This window comes from Anser anser (genome assembly GCF_964211835.1).
Source record: "Anser anser genome assembly, chromosome: 1".
In the NCBI taxonomy this organism is placed as follows: domain Eukaryota; kingdom Metazoa; phylum Chordata; class Aves; order Anseriformes; family Anatidae; genus Anser; species Anser anser.
Genome location: NC_139720.1, coordinates 187,545,534 through 187,570,174, shown reverse-complemented (window position 1 = coordinate 187,570,174; position 24,641 = coordinate 187,545,534). Strand labels below are relative to the sequence as shown.

Here is a 24,641-nt window from a genome sequence, read left to right as displayed (position 1 = left end):
TTTATAGAGTCATGGACATTTTAGATGTGCTGTCTTTTGAAAACAGATGAGGATATCTTTTCACAATGTGCTGCTAAACCAGCTTCATTTATAATAATTGTGGCATCTCATTTAATAACATTTTTAAATTTAAGATTTCTTTTTGAAGTATTAGCCATTTTTCTGTTCTCATGGACTTCTAATAGTTATCAGACTTCTAACATGTTATCAGAAATAAGGTAATGTATTTATTGCCAGAACATAAAACTATGATAATTTGTATTATTTGGCACCTTTTTAATGGGGCATTTTCAATTTGTTATCAATATTTCATTAAAACTTCGTAGCATGTTGTTGAAAATGGATTTGTGTTTACTTGCCAGTAGGGTAATATGGCCCTGGGGTAATGACTTTTTGTTAAGTAATGTTAGTTAAAGAAAATCTGGCAATAGTTTTAGATCATTTTCAGACAGCTGTGAAGGGTTTGGATAAAGGTCATTTTCAATGATTGTGCTTAGTTAAATAAATGTGAAGGGTTTCACAATGGGAATCTTGCTTTTCAGTATGCTGTCATAAATTTCCCTTTAACACATCTGGGAATACAAAGTAAAATGTAGTTTTTCCTGCCTTGAAGGCAGTGTATTTTATATTTTCCTTGCTTTGTTTGTTTTCCCCTTATAATACTGTTTATTCACATAACTAGAGTTCAAAGGTTTTACTTTGTCATAAATTAAATCTTCTATCCTCTGACAGTTTGTGGGACCCGCTGGATATAGTTTTCAAATGGTTGTAACTTGAAGATTTTTCTCTGAGATTTAGTCATTAAAAGTGTTAAATTTTCTGACAACTCAGCCTCTATTGTGACCCTGGTTCATTGCTTGCTCCCTCCCTTGGCCACAGCTGGCCTCTTGCTGTTCACAGCTGAAAAGTGAAATCAATGCTGGGTCTAACAAAATGCAGATGAAAGTCATTCTGATCATATATAGTCACTTCCCGTAATTTTATCAGCCTTCAGTTTCTTAAATGATCTCTGGAAATCATTGTTTGTTCATGTGAATACAATATCAAATTTTGTGATAAAATGTGCTGTCTTTTCGAAAAATAATACTTTCTTAAGCATTAGCGGTGATATACAGCTCACACAGCCATCACACTACTACTTAAAATACCAGTCTGCTCATTCCTCCTTCCCTCCTGAAGGGAAACACTTGGTACCAAACTCTGTCAGAGCTGCTGGCGGAATTCCGCTCGTTTTGAGCCTTTGGAATCTTGTTAACTGAGGTTTTTATGTTCTACAAGGCTCAGAGCTGGAAAGTAAGAACTCTTACCATGTGTCGATCCACATTTCCATTGATCTCTCATCCTTTTTATTTTTATTTGAGCAGGATTGGTAGGAAAGCTCTGCTGCAGTTATAGGTGGCAGTGTATGATGTAGCTTAATGCTCCAAAGGTCACAGAACTACAATGAGTTTGATGGAAAACAGCCTTTCTCCTTATTTTAAATGGTTCCTGCTTTGATTACAGGCATTTATTATAATTATCAAGAGATTAGTCTGTTGTTATAGAATCCTTGTAATGGAACCATTTAAAAGGAATATAATGGCAGTTTATTGGATTTCGCAAAGGAAAAGAGAACAGATAAAGTGGTGTTTTTTAAATGGATAAACTGCTGCCCTGAGAATACTGATTTTTTTTTCTTTTGTTTAACTTCACATTTGTTTTTGTTTCACAATTTTTAGTTACATACTAAAAAAGTAATTCACTTTTTTTTTTTAGTTTTGAAGAGAGTTTTTGTTTATAACATTTCTCTAGCAGTCCAGCTATGCAATTTAGCAGTAAAAAATATTCCTCCAATAAGTGGTCTTAAACTATATATTTTATAAAATGTTAACTGTCTTATATAGCTGCTTTGTGATTTGATAAATATTCCCATTCTGAAAAGCAGCAACAAAAAGTGTTGTTGATTAAAAACAATATAGAGAAGAAACTGGAATGTCTGTATTTCACTGGTTGATTTGTAACTAGGGTGATTTTTCTTCTGTTGTAGCAAAATACCATAATATTGAGGAAACTTAGTTCATTTATTTCCTGTTTATATTATTTTTTCCCTATTTAAGAGTTTACAGTTATATTTACTGAATTTACTCCAGAAGAATAAATGTTAAAGTTATCACAGGATCACAGAACTGTAGGGGTTGGAAGGGACCTCAAGAGATCATCGGGTCCAACCCCCCTGCCATAGCAGGTTCCCTAGAGCAGGCTGCCCAGGTAGGCGTCCAGATGGGCCTTGAATATCTCCAGAGAAGGAGACTCCACAACCTCCCTGGGCAGCCTGTTCCAGTGCTTCGTCACCCTCACCGTGAAGAAGTTCTTTCGCATGTTGGTGCGGAACTTCCTGTGCTCAATTTTGTGGCCATTACCCCTTGTCCTGTCCCCACAAACCACTGAAAAGAGGTTGGCCTTATAAATCAATCATCTTTATCAGAATACCATTTTTGACACGGCAGTGAATGTAAGTACTAGATGACATTTAAAAAAATTAAAAGCTTATAAACTTTTTTTTTTTTTACTAGAAACTAGGTTATGTTTCAAGAGAAATTAATTTCGTTGTACATGTAAGAATGTCTTCTGAAGAATTACAGAGCCAAAGTCCTCTTGCTGAGAAAATGCTGTCCTATACTAGTGAGCTGAGTGAGGGCACGAATTGCCTAGTGCCACTGTTAACCTGAGGAAGAAAGTCAACCGGGCTGAAATTTAGTTGACATGGGACTATTTTGATGCCACCGAGGAATTAGCCCAAAAATAACAGTGGAAAATGGTAGGGCAAACGACATGTATCACATTACAAGTCTGCTGCTCTAATAATATCTAATACCAGTTGGTTGCCAGTGGAGGAGGCCTAGGGAAGACAAGTATTTCCCTAGGTAAGTTTATAACGATTGTCCCTCAGCATGTACTCTCAGCTTTCAGCAATTTGTAGCGCAGGGAATTCCTGAGCCAGAGGTGATATCCGTGCATTTAATAACTTTTGGTGTTTTATGGGTTGTAGTTTTTTTTTTCCCTCTTTGAAAGGAAATGTCTAATCCCTTTGAGAACTCATGTTCTGATATCTTCTGATATCAGACTTCTGATATCAGACTATTTCACTACTTCACACTATTCGTACTAATTAATTTATTTTGTATGTGTTGTGTGATAACTGCAAATTCTCCTGAGGTCCTTTCTTATGAGAAATAGTGAGTCCATATTCACCATCTTGATGCCATTCCCTATATCATCACTATCATGATCACTATCACACATGATCACTATCATACCCCTCTGAGCTATGGTTCAGTTCTTTAGCTGGGGAGGTGGAAAATGGACTTCTCCATCTTTCTGGAGGCTCCCCTAGCAGGCTGCAGCTTATTCTGGAGCAGGACTTTGTTAATCTGTCTAGCTGGAGCTATTTTACTTCGTGTAATAGCCAGAAAGAGAATGACATACACCTGTACTGCTTCCCTCTCACTCCCCGCCCACTCTCACCCATCTGCTGTGTGCCAGGTTGTAGCTTTATTGCCATTAGGAAGCTAACCAGGAATAACTAAAGCTTCCTCAACCAAATCCATGCATCTACACTGACTCAATATTTTCAAAATGGGAGAAATAGTAAGCACTTGGATTATAAATTGGAGTAATGTGGTTAGAGATGAGTCTGGGCCTGTGCCATACAGATATAGACTTTTCACTTCACATTCCAGTTAATGTTTTACTAGCGTAAAATGAGAAAACATCATCAGTAAAGGCTGACAGCATTCCATTCCACAAAACTTCATTGATTCATGGAGGAAGCATGTTGTGTTAGCCATAGCTTTTCTCCTATGATTGCATTTAACTCCAGACAAAATCAGCTGTAAAAGTCTCAGCATTAATTATTATTGGTATGTGTATTTGTGAAAGGAACACTTCCTTGTCAAAACCTGAAAAAAAAACATTTTGATTTACTGTGGCAGGCTTTCAGAGTGTGGTATGTATCTCAGGAAGACTGCAGGCATAATTCTATATAGTGAATCATATTCTGGTGCCTTTGGATTTTGATGAAATTAAATTATATGCATATTTTACTGTGCTGAATAATGTTATTTATTTATTTATTTATTTTCACATGAAATGTACAAAGAAAAAAATATTTTGCTTCCAAATTTAACAGCTTGAAAATTAGTGAATGTGACCATCATTCTTCCCCTAGTGCATACACCCTGAATACTGAACGGTTCTTGGCAAAAAATGAGTTTTGGGAGAGACTGCAATAAGGTATTCCTCTTCATCTTTCCAGAAGTTTCCATATAGTCCTGGTGCTGGATCTACTGCTGCTCTAAGTATCACCAAAGCATTGTGACTTCATTATGCGCATTTTGTTTTGGTCTTTTAGTATGCTGTCAGCATTCTGCTATGGAACAGAAGTAGAATACAGACTTTTTTCAAGACCTTATATCTCACTGAAGCCAGGAAAACATTTAATATCAGAAAGGCAATGCTCTGACCTGATTGCTTTCTTTTTGCTAAAATTCAAAGATCTGTTAAAAAAAAAAAAAAATGTTTTTGGAGATATTCATTAAGCAGTTTTTATAAACTTTTGTAGTGAAAATACCAAATGTTATTTAAAAGCTATCTGTTACCATTTCATCCAACACTTTTTCATAATGTACCCTCTATTTTCCTTCTACTCTCTGTTTGAATTTTCAGTTTTTATTGTGAACCTTTCTACTCTAAAGGCTGACTGAGTAGTCCTGTGCCATGAGTCATTTTCATGATGTCGGAGCAGGCCCTAAGGGAAGAAATGACTGAGTATGCATTTGCGACTATTAACTGGAAATTGATAAAACTCTAGCAAATTAGTGTCTCAGAAAGGTATATTACTGAGAGTCAATTCTGAACCTTGTGTTTCTTTGAATGACGAAGGCCTTTCAGAGTTGGAAGAAGTGCCAGTCAGAGCTTTACAGCCATAGTGGCACATTTAGCCTGAACACCATACAGATGTACTGCATGTGATAAGCCCACTTCTTTTTAGAGGTTTTTACTGTTTCATTTGTACCATGTTAGCAATGCTGAAGGCTGCACAGATATTCACAAGTATCAACAAACGTGTTAAACAGCAGCTTGCTTCTTGGTCCACAAATTAGTATTTCTAATCTGTGGGAGGAGATAGCCATTAAAACAATGTTAGCTCCATATTGTGCCTTTGTTTACATGTGCAGTTTGGACCCACATCACTAACATGTTCTGTATAAAAGACTGAATAATATTTGAGTGCTTTAGCTTTTCACACTTTTGTTAATTCAATTCACTTCTTAGTAGATATATCAGAAACTTTTTATTAGTTTGGCTTCTTGGTTGCATTGTTTGCTTCTTAAAAAAAAAAAAACTGTTTTAGAAAGTAGGAAAAATATTTTTAAAAAATCAACTGAAGTCTTATTTTTATGTAATAAAAAGCAATTTCCATATATATTTGCCTAGCAGTGTTCAATCTGTAGTATAGAAAATACATTGATATTCTACCTGTAATTTAAGGCATTTTCTCAAATTTTAGTGGAATTAAACTCCTAAAATATGTCCTGAACCATGTCTAGTTTTAAATATGTTGTTGAATTGAATGGAATCACTGATAGATTCATATTTGTTTAACTACTTTTTAGAATTAATCCTCAATGATTTTTTTCTTTAAAAATATGTATATATTCCACCACAGATTCACTGTCCAAAATAATGTTGATTTTTAAACATATTATTATGCATAATAAAGAATATTTAAGTATTTAGGCTTTCTGAATTGCTCTATTAACATATTCTGACTTTTAAAAACTATCAGCTTTTATTTTTATTTCTTGAATTTATATAATTTTGTCTTCATTATTTTGTATCAACTCAATTTCTTTTCTAGTGAGGCAATTAAAGTCTAAATTTGAGGATTTTTAATGCTGACCCTCTGCTTCTTCACTGATATTTTACAGCAATAAAAACATAACCCCATTCTGTAAGAGTTCTTCAAAGAAGATCTTTAAAATTATTTTAATTTATACAGAGATGACTTCTGTGAGCTTTTGTCTATTGTATGTTTCAGGATTCCCTGTTGCACGTCAATCAGGTGATGAAAAGACACCTCCAAATAACTTGTACTTGTAGGAATACAAGATTAAGACAAGTCAATCGACCACTTTCTCCAATTCTCTCATTTAACTGGATTCATACAGCCTATAATTCTCATTTTCTCTATCCTGGCTCTTAGATTTCACTCAGTCATGTGAATTTTCTGACCCAATCCTTCCCTTGACAATTCAACTCAAGTCTTAGATGCCAGATTCTTTTGTGAGAAGCCCAGATTTTTACTTTCTCTAATGTTGAGACCTTTGTTATATGAGACAAGAGCAGCAGGATACCTATCACCTAGCTTATCCCAAGTTGCAACTAGTTCTTTCCATTGCCTATGAAATGGTCCTGGGTTGATTAGTTAAACGTCAATAATGTTGACATCTTAAGTTAGATAAAAGAAACTCAACTCAGCTATCAATTGGCATAATTTGACAACCTTAATCTTCCAGTAAATTGCAGCTGTCAGTTGCTAGCATTAACTTCTTGAACTGTGCCTCCCAGATTGCAAGGAATGAAAACAAATTCTACCAGGTCATAGGCAGTTTGGTCCTTTTAGGAAAAGCAGTTTCCAAAAATAGGTGATAGTCAAGTTCACAGCATCTTCAAACATAATTTCTGTTGAGCTACACAGAAGAAATCTGGAGCAGCTAAATGAAGCAAGAAGTTCTGAAAGAAAGAAAGTAATGAAAGACGGAGAGAACAGACCATATATTACCTCAAATTGGTCATTAGAAATTGGACAACCTCGGAGGCTAACATAACCTGCTCCATGCACGCATGCTCTTAAACCGTGTGTGACTTTTCAGCACTTTAAGAGTAGCTCCTTCCCAGGGTTCATGTCCCACAAAGTTTGGCAAAGAGTATTCTGGGTGATGCAGATGTATAGCTTGGAGAAAGTAAGCAAAAAAATGCCGTCACCAAGTTGCCTTGAAAGACTGAGTCCAGTTCTGTCTTGTCTCTCTTCTTCCTACTTTTGAAATGCTATAATTTTTTCTCTTCTCATCTTGTTGCTTGCATATCACAGTTGTGAAGAGTTTCGATTTTTTCCTTTCTTGGATCAGGAAATTTGGCTACCCATGCTTTGAATGGAGAGCACATCCTTCTGTTTCCAGATGCATGATTCCTTCCTCCATTAAGTGTCTGCCTCAGTACTGATCCAGTCAGTCAGCTTTCCCTTCTGGTATAATAGATGGATTTGACATGCTGTTCTCACTTCTGATCTTCTATGCAAACTATGGCAAGAAAGTCCTAAATAAATAAATAAACACTTGCCCAGTGAACATGTACAGGATGAAATCAGCTGAATTAGCAAAGCTGAGGATTGTAATTCCTTTTGATTAGGTTATTATATATGTATTATTACATATATTATTTATAAATCATATTATGTTATATGTATGTACTGCTACTGACACATCTTTAACTATAGTATATATTTAAGAACATACAGCCAAATATAGCCAAATACATATTCTATATTTTAATTGTAAAGCATATTCATATAGGAAGTCATACCATACATTATCAGCTGAACAATGAAAGTATATGGAAAATGCAGAAGAATACATACGGCCCATAAGTTACATATTTGTATTACAGACAAGGGAAAAATCATCTATGTCTAATGATTGTTCCATAATTATTTAACAGATTAAGTGGTTAAAAGGAAGAAAAAAATGAAAAATTATATTTAGGTTCATGCATAGTCAAATGCTTTGTATGCAAAGGTTCCTTAAAGTCTTCAGTGCTTGTTTCTCAAAACCCACAAAAATAGGGATTTTTTCAAGACAGAGAATTCAGTTTTCTTTCTATGTTGTCCTTTTTTTTTTTTTTTTTTTATGTCATGTCTGCTTCTTCTCCCATGAGTTTTGCAGAGCCAAAAATAAATCATTAGGTCATGCTGGTATATTTTGGGATGTTTTATAGAAGACTGTTTCTATACTTCTAAAGAACGTCTTGATTATCAGAAATAAAGTATAAATAGAACAGTTTTGATTTGCTTGCCAAGCTAGTTTCTTAGTTTTTACAAATATTCCAAACAACAAAAATAAAATTAAATTCAAAATTAAGATCACTTCGGCATTTATTTGATAGTATAGTAAACATAGCCTCTGTTAAAATTCTATAGCTATGCTACTTGGCAAATGTTTATTTTATCAACACAAGTTGCTTGTGTGGATAGTAATACTTTTTATGCACTAGTCAGGATCTTTCCACTATTTGGGCCAACATGGTTTTTGTTTCAATTATTAAGAACAATAATACATTTAAAGGTAGATCTGTGTGCCTTGTCTTAATTTATTCTGTACTTCCATATGATACTTAGGAGGAAAAAGAGGTCTATCCTAAAAAATAAAAATAATAATATAAAAAAATACTCACCAGAAGTGTAAAATTTCAGACTTTTATAAATTTTGATTTCAAAGATTTCTGATTACCAAGCTTGAATCAGCACTTTTTAAAAATTTAATAAACAGCTCTGCATGACAGAAATTAAAATAATTGCTTAGGTAAAACTTTATTATTTACTTATTAGGCTTTGATTACTGTTGCTGTTGGTTGACAGGCTTCAAGGAAGCTAATTACTTCATCTCATTGCCAGTTTTATAAGTTAGCTTTTTTTTAAACAGTTGCAACTTGAATAATTTATAGAGGTTTTAAACAGTAATTCATTACGGATTTTTAAGAAATAGTGTATTTAAAAAAAAAAAAAAAAAGCTTGAAGCTGTGTGCCTTAGTTTTAGAATAACACTTTAAAAATATCTAGATACAACATTTTTTTTTCCTTCTGATTAAAGATTTTGAGGGACAAAATTTCTGTTCTTGGATGCTGTTGACTTTAAGCTGTGATTCATGAACAGGAGTGACTGAAGAGATAATCAGTCCTAGCTGTCTACCCCAATCCTTCTGTGTATGTTGAAAGCACAGCTCTAGATTTTTGAACAAGTCATTACTTGTTTGCTTTTTGATACTGGACTGTAATTTATATGTAATCAGCTACTGTAATCAGTAGCTTCTTCAGTGTTTCTTCCACATGAAATTCAGGTATCTCAGTGTGTATTTGGAATAGAGCAGACACTTCTGCAGTCAGTTATCACTACTTATAAATTGGAGCCTTTAGTGTTTGACCTTTAAATAAACCAATGGCACCAATGGATGCCCACTTTGAAAGCTTGGGAATATTTTTTCAGTTGTTCAGTCACAGTAACCTTAACTGAAGCAACTTTTATCTAGTGTTTAACTCTGTTTAACTCTTCTAGAATTGAAGATAAGTCACAAAAATCTAGCTTTTTTTTTTTTTTTGAGAAACTCAAAATTTAATATATATTATTTTTAATATGACAGGTAAAAATCTCTTGAAATACAGCATTGGTGGAAAAAAAATGTTCTTGTAAAAGGTGTCTGCTTCATCAGAACATATGCAAAATCTCAGAACATCTGTGGTGTGCTGATGTGGACAGTATAGTACTTTTGTAGAGGAGGGACCCCAGTGATAACCTCCAGCTTTGCTTATGTTACCTGTTTGTTTTTTTTAACAGAATGTAATGAAATGTTATTGCCATTCAGAATTCAAAATGAGAATGGATTTTTATTTTTTATTTTTTTCAGGAAAGTTAGGAAAAACCTTTATAAAGAGTCTGGTAGTGTTAGTTTCACTCAGAAGCAAAATATCCTATCACTTGCATAAACAGAGAAGACAGCACTCATGCAGAGTGCAAAAGAAGGAGGGTGTCTCAATGAGATTCTTCTTTTGTCTTGCCTTTTCAGTACTAAACCTGAAAGCAAACACCACTAAAAAACAATTAGACAAGCAAGGTTTGGCTTTTTATGGAGTTATTATTGGTTTGGTTTATTTTCTTCGTTTGTTTATTTGTTTGGAGGGGGAAATTTCTGTGCAAGAAGGGAGTCAGAGAATAAGATGCTACATTAGAGGCAAAGTATAACTACAAGAAAGTGTTCTTTACTTTCCATTGGTCATAACACCAGTTTATGTGGTGTTTCTGCAACCAACTCTTTGCCTTCATGAGATGGAATTGAGTGCTTCTGCTTCTGACTGAAAATGTACTTTCATATTCTTGGCCGAAAAACTGAACAGAAGTAATGAGGTGTAGTATCAGACAAATGCACTCTACAGAATTGATGCTGAAAGAATTTTTAATGTTTAAAGTCAAAGGTATGAACTGCATTGAATACTTAATTTTTTAAAAAAAAGCAAACTTTAATTTTATACTTTAGGTAGTATCATAAGAACTTTATCTATTAAAGTTAACATTGTTCAAAAATAGCAACTTTATGGCAAAATCAGTAGTTGCCATAAAACTTTTTCCATTTATTTTATTGAATCAGCTTTTTACTTAAGATATATCCTGTGATGTTTCTTATGGAATTATTGTGGTAAAATGGCAATGTTTTTTCAAGACAATTTTGCCAAAAAGTTTTCCTATTTCTGAGGATTCCTGTTTATTGTGTTCAGAGGGCAGGTACTTTTATTTGTCTGTTGTTTTACACACAAGATATTTCAGAAGCTAAATAATATTGCTACCAGCAGGTGGTATACTTGTACAAACAGAATACGAGTTGAATAAAAATTTTGTTTTTAAACTTTTTTAAATCAGAAAACAGTAATTTAGTTAAATCTTTTGGTAAAAAAAAAAATAAAAAAAAAATGTGATGGAGTAAGTTCCTATGAAAATATCTTCCATTTTTACTTTTAGTTTTTTGAAATGAATAAAAACCTTCACAATTTTTCATTTTGAAATTTAATTTTAGTTGTCATGTTTAATTTCTTCACATCAGGAGTGCATAAGTATATTTTCAGTGTGACATTATAACAGACATAACAGCCAAAATATAAAAGATACATTTTTTTTTAATTTAAATTGGAAGATCATTTGCAATATACTTTTTCTTTGATTTTTGTGTCAGTAAAACTTAGAGATATTTCTACCTTATGTATAAGAAAAGCCACACACTTGACGTGAACTTAGCAGGTACATATATTGTACTTTATCTTTGACATCTCCAATTATGCTTCTAGTCTAAACTATTCTGTCTGTATTTTTGCAGTAAGTTAAGAAAGAGAAAGGCAACCTCATTTCACCATTCATACTAACTAGTTGTAATGTGGCATCATGATATTTACAAAATCTTACTAAGTATGCTACTGTGCTGAGATGACATGACACTAGAAGTACACTAAAAATAAAAATGTCCTAAAATACTCTATATTGCTTCTAAACATCTTCCAAAAGTGAATTTGACTCAAATTACCATTTATTTGAAACTTTATTTTTTTTTTAATTTTTTGGAGTGATGACAGTCTGAAATAGAAGAAGAGTTCTAAAATAGAGATCTGAGTTAAACCACAGAATGCTGTTCCAATTATTTAGTTTTTGTTTTCTTAAAAAGTAATGTTATCATGTGCATTATTTTCAGTAACCTTAAAATTTCTTGCATTTTACTGTTTCAGGGGATACAATTTGTTATTCCTAGAATTCAGTGCAATTGCATTCTTTTATAAATGATTTTTTGTTATTAAAAAAAAAAAAAAAAAAAGCAAACAAACAAAACCCACTATGGTGATTCTGGCAAGTCAAACACTGAGAATTTATATTTTTAAGCTGCCTCAGTTGTTCATTCAGTGTCAATGGATTAACTTAAAAGTAACTGAACATAAAACTGAAATTGAGGAAAACTGAATTCTTTCATCTAGCTATACTACATGTAGTGTCCTACTAATGTGCATAAGGATTTTGATAGATTTGCCAAAGTTATCTTCCATTCTTTTAAATTTATATTTTATGCTAAATCTATTTAATAATTAAAAAAATACCTTTAGTTTTACTTCATAGACATTTAAGTTATTGTCATCTCCATTGCTAATTTTCTAAGCCGTATTTGGCTCATATATTTTTGTCTCTCTCTTTTTTTTTCCCAATATAGCTTTATGTTTAACCTTCTTTTCCTGAAATCACTGCCTCTTGGTATAAATTTACTACTGCTCAACAATAAAGCAGGCATTCCAGAAAGAAAAATTCAATCTGGGGAACCAAGGTTGCTTAAAAATAAATAAATAAACAAATCTAGACAATCAAGCTAATTTTTAGCCCTTCTTAGTCTGTTTTCGTGATCAGTTTGTTCTTTCCATCATTCAGACTCTTTGCAATATACCCAAGATTCCCAAGCCCTTTACAAATTGTCTGCATTTTATATAAACTTTCCTGTTGATCAGAGACAAGTTATCTGGCTATATCATCTAGAAATTAACTGCCTTAGAACTTTGTGTTTGGGGTACTATCATAACTAAAAACATCTCTATTACCACATCTTCCCTTTTGCACCTACCTACAAAACTTTCCTTTCTGATTTCGTTTCTAACTGAAAATTTGTACATCTGGAGAGATTTCTATTTTCAGCTTCCCCTTTCTATTTTTCATCTTTTGAACTTGAGTGTTCTTATTTTTTTCACCCAAATTAAGTCATAAAAGTTGCGGGAGTTTGAGAGTTTTCTTATGAGTAGCCAATTCTCTGTTCATCTCAGCTTTGTCCTTCATTATTAATGTAAGAACATTAGTAATATGATCATAGGAGAGAAGTTGTGATAGCAGTTTATTTTGCTTTTCAAAGGTGACTCTTCTGCTACTTTTGTGATGATTACCTGCAGTATTTTCTGTTACCCACTTTTGGTTTATCTGTGCTCTATTTCACACTTATTTCAAAGTTATATATAACTTTATATATATATATATATTTAATAATTATATTGTACTAGTAATTTGAAACCAGGAGCAGGAGTTATAGCTGATATAAATGAAGAAGGTGGAAAACCATTGAATCAAACAGAACAGAGAAGTAGTTTTTTTTTACCATATGATCCAAAAACTCTTTCAAGTCAATGATAGCTTTTGCATAATGCTGCAGGAATTTATTCAGGATTTACAACAAGTATGAAAACATTACAGTAAGTTCCGATACATGTGAAGGGAGGAAAAATCAGTCTCAACTATGAGATATAGTAACTATCTGGAGTCTCATCAGAATGTGTATGTATCTGTCCATCTACACACCAGTGTTGTAAATGAATGGTTAGTCCCAGCATCACAGTTAACTTTGGAGATAACCTGTGAGTTATGACATTGGAGGCTTTAATCTGATGAGCAGAAAAGGCAAGCAAAAAGACAATTTTAGAACTTTACTTACTGCAGGTAAAAGACAAGTTTAGATATTGGCAAACACAAACTAATTACAAGAAACAGTGCCACAAACCAAACAATTAACAAGAAATTATGTGAAAATTAGAAATGTAAGATTTCTGAGAGAAACCTTAGCTATTAGCTCTTACTGGGGAAAATGGAGCATTGAGTATTTTGGCACTACTAAGGTTCTGTGGAACTCCTTTGGAACAATTTATTACAGTGTTTTCTAGGAATCACCCACCAAACCACCAACATTCTTCTGGTAATAAAAGGGAATCTCTGTAAAGGGAGAGATACCAAAAAAAAAAATATATTAATAATACTAATATCAATTTGATAATTAAATTACAGTTCTACATCGTTAGAACCAAATAGCTTTCTATGAGCTCCAAAGAAAGTTAAGCTAACAAAAAGTGGAATGTCTCACTAAAATCATCTGGCATGCTATGAAATGAGTTGGTACCTGCATCTTCAGAACTTCAAAACAGTGTGACTTTTTTCAATATTGGTAAATTAAATAGTAATTTAAATTGTAGCTGTAAAATTATGCTAGGTGACTACAAAATGGTAAGGTGGGAAATCCATTGTGTCTATGTAACAGAAATGTGGCTTTCTAGTTTAGGGGAATTTACAAAAGTATGTCAACAAAATAATATTGGAAAGGAATCTACAGCTGATTTAAAAGTATTTTGATTTGCAAAAGACTTTTGACAGACTTCCTCAAAATAATAATTAAGATGACTGTAATTAAATGAACAGATTTAGTAGTGGATTAGAAATTATTTTTAGTGAGAGGGGAGAAAAGTCATATGAAATAATATCAGTAGTTTAGTTTCTGTTTTTACACTTGATGAAAAAATTAAACCTCATTATTTTGAAGTGCTAAACAAGATACATCAAAATTTACAGCATAATGTGTCTAGATAAATACTGGGCTTTCAAGAATATGTTAGATAATCTATAATAATTTGAGATTTGTGAATTTGAAATACTTTTATGAAAGCCAATGAACTACAGAAATCTGTGAATTTTAAGTCTGGATATCTGTGAGGTTTAGGGTTGATCTTTGGAGTTCTGAGATTACTTTACAAACTTTAAATTTAAAAGTAAAAGGGAAAAAATGATTAATTTTAACACAACTGCTAATACATGCAGCACAACTTACCAGCAGATTACATCTAGCTGACCCTCAGGTTTCCCGCTGGAGACTAGAGAATGGTAGAAGTTTTTAAATAGATATGAAAGAAGAAGTTCTGAACATGTTTGCACTTCTGAAGGACAAATGCAATTCATAACCTGCAGACTTTAACAGACATCAGTATTTGTGTTTCATAGATTTACAACATTGTTGTTTGGCTTGGGCGGTGGGGTGGGGGAAAAAGCAGGACTCAATTAAATTTCTTAAACTACCCATCACTTGCTTCTGGGATACTATATTTTGTAATTGCTCAATGTTAATAGAACAAACATAAAAATCCTGGACCACTAGTATCATTAAAGGTTTTCTGTTGACTTCATTCATGTTCAAGTTTTTAGTTACTAAAGTTTGTATAATGAAAAGCAGAGTTGCCATTTTCAACAGATAAGGTTCTGTAATACAATTTCTTTAATGTACTTATTAGAAATTAATAAAGAGGTGAAGAAAGAGTATGTACCAAAATCTATAAATCTATAAAAGCTTCTTTAAAATGAATGAATCTGAAAACAATTGATTTGAAGCCTGTTGATGGTGGTGAGGGTGCTTGTGTTGACTCCAGTCAGCTTTAGATTAGGCATATTGAGAAAAATTTAGGTGAGACCCAACAAAGTTATATGGATCAGTGAAATGGTAACAGATGAAATTAACTTCAGACAAACTAAATATTCCTTTTAATAATTAATTTGAAAAGTTTAGACACTGGTATTCTCAAAGGGCTGAAAGAAAATAAAGAAAGAGAGGTTTTGTTCTTTGTAATCTAATATCTTCATCATGAATCCATCCAAGAGAGTAAACAGCTATTTTATCTATCATTAACATTTAGGAAAGCTGTAGCCCATTAGTTGGTGATGCAAGTCATTATGACGCTATCTCCATGCATACAGGATTTACAGATGAAGAGCACCCTTACAGCAATCCCAGCCAACGTGGTAGAAGAGTAATTCAAATATATTTTTCATTTTCCACAATCTCAATTGCCCTTACAATCTCTTCTTCACATGGAACAGCCTTGATAATGCATAGCAAGATTTACTGTTAGGAAGGAACTGAGTAGCTCAGCAATTAACAATGTTAGAAGCAACAACCAGGGTGTAATGGCAGACAGCAAGAAAGGAAAATTTACTGTAAGTTATCTTTATGATAGTATGTACTCTTAAGATTGGGTAACCACTGGTATTAACATCAAAATCCTTCAGATATTTTTTAACTCAATTTCTTGCACGTGTATATAGTGGTTGTTTTTATTATTTGCGTATACTTCTCTTATCTCATCCACTTTCACAGTTATTTCTCTTCTAGTTTCTATAGTCATTGGTTTTCTTCTCACATCTCTATTCCTTATAAACTTACTACTCATCCATTTTTTTCCAACTTGTTGTTTTTTCCTCACCGGTCAATAATTACATTTCAAACCTTTCATCTACACGTCTCAATTTCTTTGCCTCCCAATCTGTTGTCTTTATAGTTTCCCATTTCACAGTATCACAGAAAATATGTCTGGAAGAAACCTTTTCATCTGTTCTGTTTCACTCCTACTCCAGTAAGATTACTCCAATGAAAATTGTCTATTGGTTAGATCCTATTACTTTTCTTTTTGAAATTCCTCACTGCCTAATTCTAGACTTTCCTACCAAGTCCATTTCCTTCCTCATTTGTAGTGTTCTGACTTCGACTGTCTACATTTCTGCTCACATTTCACCAGTTGTTCCTGTCTCACCTCTCTTCTTGTTTTCATTTTTCACTTTTTGGCAGCCCTACAGACAAGGTACAACTCTCACATCTCATGACACTTCTGCATAAGGTTTCCCTGGCATGCCTTCTAGCCATGCTGCAGGGATTTAAGTCATCTAGCTGGACTGCTGGGCACTCCACACTACTTCCTCTAGCTGTCAGTAACCAGGACACCACCTGCTTTCAAATTAGCAGGCAGCTCTGTTACTTCCTCTCTCCTTCCTACCCATGCCAGTTTGCTGCAATGATTGCAAAAAGCAGAGAAAAAGACAGCGGCCATCCCCCAAGAAATGCTATCCCTAAGCAACTGAAGAGGCATGCCTTATTTGCCCACTGACACAACTTCAGTTTCATCACCATACGCCAGTATTTATTACCAGTGCTCTTCACTTGCTTTGCATGTTCTTCATACCTTGTATTTCTGCTGCTATGTCACCTCACTGGTTTGTGAACATAGCTTCATCACACTGTACGCATATCCTAAGCCTTGGAGCCCTGCTTCCAACGTGTATCATCCATGTGACTTTCCTAGGACACATTCACCCAAATTCTTTCACAAAGTTACAGTATGAAACTTCTCACACAAAAATAGAGTTACTCAACCTTATATGCATAAAAAAACTACTAAAAGATTAAATACTAGCCGCATTTCCCTGAATATTTAGCATCCTTCTATTTAGATGGTAAGGTCTTTTTCAAAGACATCTTTCCCTTCTGCTATGAAACTCTGCAAAGTGTTCTCCTGATATGTAACAATGATAATCCTTTTGCGTGTGTACTTAGGAAAACAAATGTTGTTGTTTATTAAAATGCCTAAAGATTTTTTTTAATGTTTATTTGTAATATTTTTACCGTCTTTAAAATTTTCATTGCATTAGATGTCTCTTAAGTTTATAAGCATCTTTATTCCCCATGCTGGTATTTGCAGTTTTTAGGCTTATTAGTATTATTCTTTTTTAACATTTTTTTCTTCTGGGAGTCTCTAGCATGCTATTTGAAATAATAATAATAATAATAATAATAATAATAATAATAATAATAATAATAATAATTAATACTTCATGATTTTTTAACCAAAAAAAAAGCCTTTCTGCATGTGTAGAGTAGTTATGTTAATTAAAACTTCTGATATTTGTTTCCAATCAGGTACATCACGGCTTAATTTTATTTTACTCATTATAGTGTGGGATGGGATTTTTGAATACCTGCCTCACAATCTTGCTACAACCAGCAGGCACTGTTTCTGTTTCAAGCACAGTCAGAAAAACTTCACACTAATACAATTAGTGTATCTGTTGATACGCAGTATTTCCTCTGTTGTTGTTACAGAAGTCTTTTATGACTTAGATCTTCTGGCAGACAGATTTATATTTTAGCTTATACTTTTTGTCTAATACATATTACATAAGTAATAATTTGTTGTTTTGTTGTTGTTGTTTTGTGTTTTTTGTTGTTGGTGGTGGTTGTGGTGCTTTTGTTTTGGTTTGGTTTTTGTATTTCAAGTTTTCTTTTACATACTTTTTTATTTTACAGAATTTCTGTTCTTCATATTAAATATTAGGGAAAATTTTTATATGCGTTTCCAATGTACATTTTTTCCTCTTTTGTCAAAACATAGTCATAATTCCAGACTCTGAAAAGAATGTGGTTTTCTCTTTAAAATAAGTTACAGAAAATAGAATAGAGCTAATTCTTACAATTATAGATCATCAGTTCCTTCTCTTTTATACGCAGTTTCCCAGTATTACAAAGACTATGGATTCTCTGGCATCCCTCCAGTTCTGTGACCCACCTCTTTTTCCAAACAACTTTTTCCCCTTCCCCCATGCCTTCAGGCTTGTTCCTCTTCGTTAGCATATTCAAACTTAATCTCTTCCATCTGGCAGCCCATCTTTTGGGTTGCAGTCTGAGGATCTTTTATGGACATGTGTTCTGCTGCTTCCACTGTTTGTGTTTGCCTCTAGTTGCTGTAGCTGTAGGTGACAGAGAAAAATGCATTTGTAGCATGCGGCATGAAAGCGAGGGCTCCCATGCAACATGTGCAGGGAGCCCTCGCTTCACAGCCATGGAGCTGCAGTTACAGATGCTGGATGCCCACAGGGTGTGCAAAGATTTGCTGTTTGGAAAAGCTAAGATTTGTAAGTAATAGAGAAAAAAAAAAAAAAAGAAAGAAAAAGAATAATAAAAAAAATACGCCCTTCCCATATACTTCTTCAGAGCTGTGGTGAGAAAGTTGTCTTTAATAAGTCTGAGCTACTAATACATTGGGAAAGACAGGAAGGAATTTGCTGTGTAGGCTAGCTTGGTACTCCTTTGAATTGTGGCAGAGAGCTCCACAATTTCTAAAAAGATTACATGTTCGGCTATCTGAAATACTTTAGTCTGTCTTAATAATATTTGTCCCAAAATATATGGAAAGTGTATGTGTTATTGTAGCAGAGTACTATATAGAATTATTATATATATTATTATATAGAATCCTGCAGATGGGTCAAGGCAATCCCAAGCACAAATACAGGCTGAGCGATGAGTGGATTGAGAGCAGCTCTGAAGAGGACTTGGGGTTGCTTGTTGATGAGAAGCTCGACTTGAGCTGGTAATGTGTGCCTGCAGCCCAGAAAGCCAACCATATCCTGGGCTGCATCAAAAGCAGCGTGGACAGCAGGCTGAGGGATGTGATTCTCCTCCTCTAGTCTGCTCTTGTGAGACCCCACCTGGAGCACTGCATTCAGCTCTGGGGATCCCAGCACAAGAAGTACATGAACCTATTAGAACAAGTCTAGAGGAGGGCCACAGAAATGATCAGAGGGCTGGGGCACCTCTCCTATGAAGACAGGCTGGAGTTGAGGTTGTTCCATCTTGAGAAGGCTCTGGGGAGACCTTATAGCAGCCTTCTGGTAATTAAAGGGGGCCTACAGGAAGCCTGGGGAGGGACTCTATGTCAGGTAGTGTCGTTATAGGACAAGGGGTAATAGCTTTTAACTAAAAGAGGGTAGATTTAGGTTAGATATTTGGAAGAAATTATTTCCTTTAAGGGTGATGAGGTACTGGAACAGGTTGCCCTGAGAAGTTGTAGATGCCCCATCTCTGGAAGCATTCAAGACCAGGTTGGATGGGGCTTTGGGCAACCTGGTCTAGTGGGAGTTGTCCCTGCCTATGGCAGGAGGTTGGAACTAGGTGGTCTTTAAGGTCCCTTCCAACCCAAACCATTCTATTATTCTTTGATTCTATGAAGACTTCAAAGCTGTTTGATCTAATTTACTAAAGTCCATGTTTGCTATCTGGTGTAGCAGAAGACTAGTTTGCCTTTCCATCCCATGCTGGCCTTTCACAAGTTCAAATGGTGTTTAAAGGAGGAGAATATACACAGTGAGCTGCTAAGCAGGCACAAGTGATGATAGTGGCAGTGAAACAGAATTTGTAATCCTTCAATAACTGTGTTAAAACAGGGCTTATTTCATTGTAATGTCTCTGTATTGTATGAAATACCACACAGCTGAAATTTTGGATTAAGTTTTCACTGTGCACTCCACTTCATTATTAGTAACTTTGTAATATGAGTAGGTTCATACCAGTTCTTGTGATGAAAGTGATGATAAGGATGATAAAGGTTTATGTTAGGTTACACTATAGTTTGTAAGGAAAGTATCTTGACAGTTAAGCTCATGAAGTAGACCTCTTTGGGTCATGTGTTTTAGAGTACATTTTAAATGATTTCAGTTAAAGGAACGCAGTTATACTTGTTGTTGGAAGTATTTAGAAGTAGCTCACGAATAATGCTATGAACCTCTAGGTTAAAAAAAAATTAAATTAAAATAAAATAATAAAAAAATCATTATGCTATGCTTAATATGCACTTTTTCATTAAAACAAACCTGACTCAAAATGTCACTTAAATGCTGTAAGATACAAGCAAATGAGAAACTGAATGTAATCTGGTTGGCTATGGAAATAGTGTTTGCTACACATTGTTAAGAAAATTAAAGCTTCTTGAAATATTGTACTTGTCGCAGAAATAAATTACTAAACTTGATGTAATAACAGCAATTCTAGGAAAAACAGGTTGTAGCAAGGGGAACAATTTGCAGACATGCCCTCTTCTAGGACTGACTTGTATCTAGTACCTAGAAAGTGTACGTCAGCTCGATTTTCAGACATGACTTAAAGCTGCCTAGCATCTATCTAGATTCCTGAAATTAATTAATTAATTGAGTAAGTAAGTAAGTAAAGCCTGAATAATATACACAGGATTAGAATATAAGTATTTGTAAAGTACTGTCATTAAGGAGTTAGACAACTTAATATTGATTCAGTCCTTATCTCTGGGCTTTTAAAGCAGGCAGCTTTCTTAGTTTTAGGCTAAAGTTTGTGCCACAGTCTTTTGCTTCATAGGATTTTTAATCTAATCCAAGGAAAGATGTAACAATATATTTTTAAGAAAATCCCACAGATAAGTCTTTCTATAATATAAGTGATGAAAATGAGACATTCAAAGTTTTCAAGCCTCTGATTTCTAGCAAGCAATAGTGTAAGGAGAAAATGTCTTGTCACTTTATTAAATATGCTGCTCAATAAATAAATCAAAAGTAAATCTGAGAGTAACTGGTTAAGATCCAGAAACCTTTTGTTTAGGGTCCAGGTACAGTCTTCGACACAGTTTACATTGCAATACTGTAATTCAGTCCAGTGCTCTATTCCATGAGCCCAAGACATCTCTGCCTTAATGGCGGTACTTGGCAGCCTGATAACTTTGTAGTGTTTAATTCCAAGCTGTATGTATGAGTAACTCAGAATCTGCTGTTGTTCCAGGATTTATTCAGTCTTTTTTTGTTGTTGATGATGTTTTGTTGTTGTTTGTTTTCTCAAATAAGTTGGAAAAAAAAAACCACTATTTTGCCGCTTTTAGTAGTCCCCTAAGACACTGATTTTATGATACTTAATTTCTGTATCAAGACAATGCATAACTGAATTTTGAATGCATAGTGATAGAATATGAAAGTTTCCTCGGTGGGCTTTCTGTAACAGACTAGCATACAGAAATAAGATTTGCAAAGCACTTTGTATAACAGTGACTGACATACATTATACACTCTTAATGATGAGACCATTTTTCACTGTAGGATCATTTTGGTATGTATTATCCAACGAGCAGTCCGGTGCAAATTTTACACTGTAGCTTGGAAATAATAGCATGTTTTGGTGGTGTGACTCTAAACCAGGAATATACAGGAACCTGAAAAGAAGAGCAAGCTCCTTAGCTATATGGCTATATGTGCCACACTCCATCACTGCTTACCTAACTCTGTTGAGCAGACCTTTGTTGGCTTACATTATATTGTTCAGAAAGATTATTGCAGCAAAACATCTGGTGGCAAATACTGTGTCTCCCCTAGACAATTTCACCAGTTCTGCCAGTTTGTTGAACCCCCTGTGGGTGTTTTCTCTGAGGAAGGAAAAGTCTTTAGAAGGAGTCAGATTAAAGTATCTCAGGTTCTGTTATTACTGATTAGAGCTGGTTCATATATGCAGCATCTATGTACATTGACTTCATGCCATTCATATGACTTCTCTTTCCTAGATGTTCTGTGTACTCAACCATCATCCTTAGACTTTTATATTTGAAAACTGATTTTGAACTTTATTAGATCAGCAAATCCTACAAACTCCAAAATGTATGGACTTTGAACTAGAGAGAACAAAAGGCATTATTTCCCTGAAAGAAGGTATCAGTGAAGACCAAGTAGGGAGATGGAAGCTTGTCAAAACCTTTGCTTCTTAATAAATAACAAAACTATGACAACATTTTCATCTTGTTACTCTTCTCATGCATCATCTTCATGCAGTCTTCCCCATGAAGAATCTTTCCGTCTTTTCATTTGTACAATGAAATACTCTTAGAAGAAATTATGTCAGAATTTTGCTTGGATTATACATAATTTTGCATAAAGGTCTGACACTATGCCTACTAACAAAAACGTGCTTCTGGCCTGCTACTACCTGATGCCCTGAGGCGCTGCTCTATATCTGCATCTGGCTGCAAGCTGGCAGAGACTGCAAGCTGCAGTTTTAGGTTAATAACATTGTGGGATATGTTTGGGTAGAACAGTCTAGGAAGAAACTTCAGCTGTGTTTTAAACAGTCATGTAATTTGTGATTAGGGATAAGTTATGTGTACTATTATTTCTGAATTTTTATTTTGCACTGTTATTATGTATTTCAGATGTCAAGCCCTGGTTAAGTTATAACCTTTTGGGATCCCCAAAATAGACTTTCTCCTCTGACAATTTTTTCATTTATTTACTTATGACTTCATTGAAGTAGTGACTTTAAAATCTGTTTTAGAATCACAGAATCAGGTTGGAAAAGACATCCAAGATCATCTAATCCAATCTTTAAATCATCTACTACAACCTTTTACTTGCAGCTGAGAATATACAATATCCTTCAGGCTGATTAATGAAATGAATGTATTACCAGATTAAACACAGAACAAATTAAAAATTTAGTATTCTTAGTCTTTGAATACTTTTAATTTAATAGAAGGTTTTTAACTCTTACATAATTGTGTCATTTTTATCAACTTAACAGCCTTTTTTGTGATGAAAAATACAGATTCACAGAACTCTTGCTTTTTTAAAATAACTTTCATTAATGTCTTTACTTCTGTTTCATTATTGATTACTCTTAGATGGATGTAAAAAGGGAAAGTTTCTTGCCTTTTAAAAACAATGACTACAATGACTATGATAAAAAGCCTTTATTTTTATCTTTCATATAATGAGTTTAAAACAGTCTTGAACTCTACAAGGAGATTTTAAACTCTGTCTAAACCATGGGTCAGCTGTCTGCCCATTTTTGCATTCATAACACATAACAATCAAGTGTACTTAGCAGTCACAATAAAATTATTCAGTACTCAGTGTAGGAGGGTAAATGATGAACTGATACTTCAGGCTAACAAGACATTTGTGAGCAAAAACTGTATCACAGTACAAAAACAAAGTAGTCTATTACTTAGCAAGAGAAAAGTGGTACTCAGGATAGCAAGATATTTCTGTCTCATAGCATGCAAGCCAGGCCATTAATATTGCACCTTCCCATTGTGGGAGCTGAGTCACTACTGCCTCACCTTTATGCAAGATAGTCTGAATTGCTCTCAATGAGTAAGCAGCTCCTGCTGAACTCCTGAAGATGCCTTCTCAGTGATTGTAGCTACATAAAATAATGTCTGATTCTCAAGGCAACATCAAGAGTAGGACCTTCAAGCAGACTCAAGAAGCATATAGTGAAAATGTCATTCAGAGTACAAAAAAATACATTGAGTAAAAATAATAAACTAAAAATGTGTGCTACTTCTGAAAATGTGGCTAGGAGGTATTCTGCTGCATCCACTCACCTTGTTCTCTGTCCTTCAGAACAGCATACTTATAATGTTGACATGGGAGATGTTTGTGTTAATAACGTCAAGAAGTTTTCTGAAAGTGGAGTTGGTCATTTCTGTAGAAGTGAAGTTAAATACCACATGATTACATATGTATGTTTTGAGTCGAACATAGATTAACATTGGCTTATATCATTCTACAGTGCTTTAATATTGCTTTTGAATGTAAAAAATCAATGTAACACAAAGATGGTCATGGTTGTTAATGGCTTGTATTAGCTGGAAGCTATAAAATCATCCTAGTACTCTGTTAGTGCTGGAATAATAATTTACCAAGACAATTACCACATGGTGGAATTTTTTTGCTGCTCTAATTCAGTGTTATTAATAATGAATAAAATTGCAATTTTCTCAGGTTGCTAGGGGCAGTAGGGAATTATTTCAATGAATATTTCAGCACATTAGTTTAATCATAGTTCCACAAAATTCAAGTGGGCAATATTTTATACTTCTAAGTTCAGTCTGCTAAGGGACCATAGTCATTAAATTGCAAACTATTTGCACTGAGGTCCATTCTATGATTTACAAGCCTTGTTAAAAACACTGTAAAAGAAAGCAAGCTGTGCCATTAATACTTGTAATTTGATGCTGCATTTGTTAATGGGCTCAGTGTGATTAATGTTTTTAGCAGCAGGCAGAACATTTTGAGACAGGCAGTGCTGAGGTTTATAATGTATAAATGCATGTAAAGAAATGTTAGAATATTGGAAGTTTTAGTAATATATGTTTTTACAAGATTATATTCCAGAAATAGAAAAGCAGTAGTGAAATTATAGCATAATGTATGTAAATACAGTTCAGGCTGTGGTAGGTGCTGATGTGTGTGTTCTTTATTTCATAGCCAACTGCATGACTTCTGGCGTTTGGATTACTGGGAAGACGATTTGCGCCGGCGGAGGCGATTTGTTCGCAATGCTTTTGGGTCTACTCATTCTGATGCTCTTCTGAAAGCTGCAGTGGAATATGG

The 24,641-nt window shown here is 34.2% G+C and overlaps 1 protein-coding gene across 12 annotated transcripts in view; it reads left to right on the top strand.

The window, feature by feature from the left end:
* Positions 1–24,641, top strand: part of NBEA (neurobeachin) — a 520,716-nt gene that overhangs the window by 300,248 nt on the left and 195,827 nt on the right. For all 12 annotated transcript variants that reach the window (XM_083801108.1, XM_083801105.1, XM_083801107.1 and 9 more), the window contains one exon: positions 24,516–24,640. In XM_083801108.1, the coding sequence (XP_083657234.1) occupies positions 24,516–24,640 (125 nt within the window). The remainder of the gene's footprint in view (positions 1–24,515; position 24,641) is intronic.